Source organism: Mandrillus leucophaeus, unplaced genomic scaffold (assembly GCF_000951045.1).
Source record: "Mandrillus leucophaeus isolate KB7577 unplaced genomic scaffold, Mleu.le_1.0 Scaffold291, whole genome shotgun sequence".
NCBI lineage: Eukaryota > Metazoa > Chordata > Mammalia > Primates > Cercopithecidae > Mandrillus > Mandrillus leucophaeus.
Window position 1 is genome coordinate 548940 of NW_012103043.1, and position 3293 is coordinate 552232.

General features: G+C 47.0%; 1 protein-coding gene across 1 annotated transcript; it reads left to right on the top strand.

Moving 5' to 3' along the window:
* MRPL40 (mitochondrial ribosomal protein L40) lies at window positions 1-2968 on the top strand. Its single transcript, XM_011986008.1, has 3 exons — window positions 1-264; window positions 1630-1788; window positions 2531-2968. Exons 1-3 carry the CDS (start codon window positions 260-262, stop codon window positions 2853-2855), a joined length of 489 nt encoding a protein of 162 aa, XP_011841398.1. The 5' UTR covers window positions 1-259; the 3' UTR covers window positions 2856-2968.
* The last annotated feature ends 325 nt before the right edge of the window (window positions 2969-3293 follow it).

Genomic DNA, 3293 nt, shown 5'->3' on the forward strand with positions numbered 1-3293 from the left:
GCCCGGCTGATTTTTGTATTTTTGGTAGAGACGGGGTTTCACCATGTTGGCCAGGCTGGTCTTGAACTCCTGACCTCGCCATCCACCCGCCTCGGCCTCCCAAAGTGCCGGGATTACAGACATTTGCCACCGCGCCTGGTCTCGAGAATCAGTATTTATACATACGCTTGTGTCTTTCAGGCTTCTGGGAACTTGGCAGAGGCAGATTAGAAATACTCACCAGCGAGCATCATTGTTGTCTTTCTGGGAACTCATTCCCATGAGGTAAAACTCAACCGCGGGCCTGACTTCTGGGGGTATAGGTGTCATTCGATGTGTAGAGAACAAAGCTAGACTGCTGGATGTGTGGTTTGCAAAATTAACAGCCTACAAAGTTTCTCAGTTCTGTCTTTCCAACATTTTCCATACCATAGGTTGCTGTTTGTAATTTTTAAAATTTAAGCAGTTTAAATAAGTATTCTCCTGGAAGGGATTCTTGTGTGTTTTAAAGGACACAGCTTAAGTTTCTCTTTCTCCATGAGCCTTCCTCTTCCCTGCCCATTCTGAGGCCCTGGAGAGTGTGGGGAAGATGCAAGTATTAAAGGTATTTCCATCTGGCACTCTTGACTCTTTCTAGTCAATCTTGATTCAGTCAATCTTGATGGTAAAGGATTTGATTCTTCCTTTTTTTTTTTTTTTTTGAGATGGAGTCTCACTGTGTCACCCAGGCTGGTGTGACCTTGTGATCACTGCAGTGATGTGACCTTGGATCACTGTAACCTCCGCCTCCTGGGTTCAATGCCATTCTCCTGCCTCAGCCTCCCAACTAGCTGGGATTACAGGTGCCAATCACCACGCCCGGCTAATTTTTGTATTTCTAGTAGAGATGGGGTTTTACCATGTTGGTCAGGCTGGTCTCGAACTCCTGACCTCAGGTGATCCACCCACCTCAGCCTCCCAAAGTGCTGGGATTACAGGCCAGCCCACACCTGGCCCAGAAATCAATTTTAATAGTAATGAGCTCCTAATGCAACAGTTTGGTATTTTCACTTTTGAATGTAATCCCAAGGCACACCTGAATCCCAGCAGTAAAGAGGAACACTTCCCCTGATTTTATACTCTGATGTCCCTTGTTGCTTTTGTACTTTTTTTTTTGAGACAGAGTCTCGCTCTGTTACCCAAGCTGGAGTGCAGTGGCACAATCTCGTCCCACTGCAACCTCTGCCTCCCAGGCTCAAGTGATTCTCCTGCCTCAGCTTCCTGAGAAGCTGGGATTATAGGTGTGCACCACCACACCTGGCTCATTTTTGTATTTTTAGTAGGGACAGGGTTTCGCCATGTTGGCTAGGCTGGTCTTGAACTCCTGACCTTGGGCAATCTGCCCACCTTTGCCTCCCAAAGTGCTAGGATTACAGGCGTGAGCCACTGCACCCAGCTGCTTTTGTACTGTTTCTTGTAATTGATGGCACCCACACAGTTCTCACAAGTACTCTGGGGTGGAGTACCTCCTCACCATGCTGAGCTCACGAGTCAGTTATGCACAGCCCCTTCCCCCAGTGGAGAGGTCAATTTGGGGTACTTACCATTTTGTCTCTCCGTAGGTTCATGAGACTGAAGAGGAAAATGTTTAATATTTGCTTTATCTATTAGATCAGAACCTCTTCGAAAGAAGAAGAAGGTAGATCCTAAAAAAGACCAAGCAGCAAAGGAGCGCTTGAAAAGAAGGATCCGAAAACTGGAAAAGGCTAGTCAAGAGCTAATTCCTATTGAAGATTTTATTACCCCTCTAAAGTTCTTGGATAAAGCAAGGTAAGGATCCTTCTCTAGGGATGAAGTCCTCAGCACAAAGGAGTTCTATCAACTTCAGGTAGTGGTGTCTGTAGTTCACACCTGTGATAGTAATTGGTCAGTAGGCTTGAGCTGACTTGGCCCTAATGAGTCCTTGCTTCTTTTGGGAGCAGGAGAAAGCATCCTTGGGTGGTACTCTTGAGTGGCTCTGGGTGGGAAAGAACTTAAGATATCTAATAATCCAGATGCTTAAGCACTGCTCTGGAGTTCATGTTTTTGCTGTCATGCATGAGGAGTCTTGGCTGTTTCTGATCCTTTGGGCCTGGAGTCTGAAGCCCTCGCCTCATCCTAACAGTAGAAAACACTTGGTCTCTTGTTTTATCATGCAGATACCTTTAGTTGGTATTTGTTGGGATTCTACTGTGCGCAGGGTTAACAGTTCCTGCTGCCATTTTGTAAGCAGTGTGCACCATCTATAAAGGGGCGGGTGTTAAAGTCACCTCTCATCCAAGGGAGTATTTGCCTGGGCAGAGGAAGTCCTACCAGTCTCCTCAGACCATCTGTTCTTCTGACAGAAAGCAAATGACCTTGGTTCCCAGCATCAGTTGCAGCTGCAGCCACATTCAACATTCCATTTCTTAATTTGTCCCAAACTTGTTTTATCTCCTAAGTCCTGTCTGTGTCTGGCAATGGGAATACTTGCGTCAGTTGCAGTCACAGACTTCCATGCCAGTGAGGTTGGTAACCCTTAGCTTCTTTGCAGACAGCGGCCTCAGGTGGAGCTCACCTTTGAGGAGACTGAGAGGAGAGCTCTGCTTCTGAAGAAGTGGTCCTTGTACAAGCAGCAAGAGCATAAGATGGAGAGGGACACCATCAGGGCCATGCTAGAAGCCCAGCAGGAAGCTCTTGAGGAACTGCGACTCGAGTCCCCGAAGCTCCATGCTGAGGCCATCAAGCGGGATCCCAACCTGTTCCCCTTTGAGAGGGAAGGGCCATGTTACACACCACCGATCCCTAACTACCAGCCCCCTGAAGGCAAGTACAGTGACATCACCAAGGTGTACACACAAGCGGAGTTTAAGAGATAGACTTGCAGGCTGCTATCCTTAACATGCTGCCCCTGAGAGTAGGAATGACCAGGGTTCAAGTCTGCTTTCCGCAGAATCAGGCATGCTGTTAATAAATACTGGTTGAATCAAAATGCTCCTTTGTCTTGTGTTAGAATTTTTTTAAAATTTTTTATTTATTTTTTTTGAGACAATCTCACTCTGTTGCCCAGACTGGAGTGCAGTGACACAATCTCGGCTCACTACAAACTCTGTCTCTCTGGTTCAAGCAATTCTACTGCATCAACCTCCCGAATATCTGAGATTACAAGCGTGCGCCACCACGGGTGGCTAATTTTTGTATTTTTAGGAGACAGAATTTTGCCATGTTGGCCAGGCTGGTCTCGAACTCCTGACCTCAAGTGATCTGCCTCCCTTGGCCTCCCAAAGCCCTGGGATTATAGGTGTCAGCCACCACAC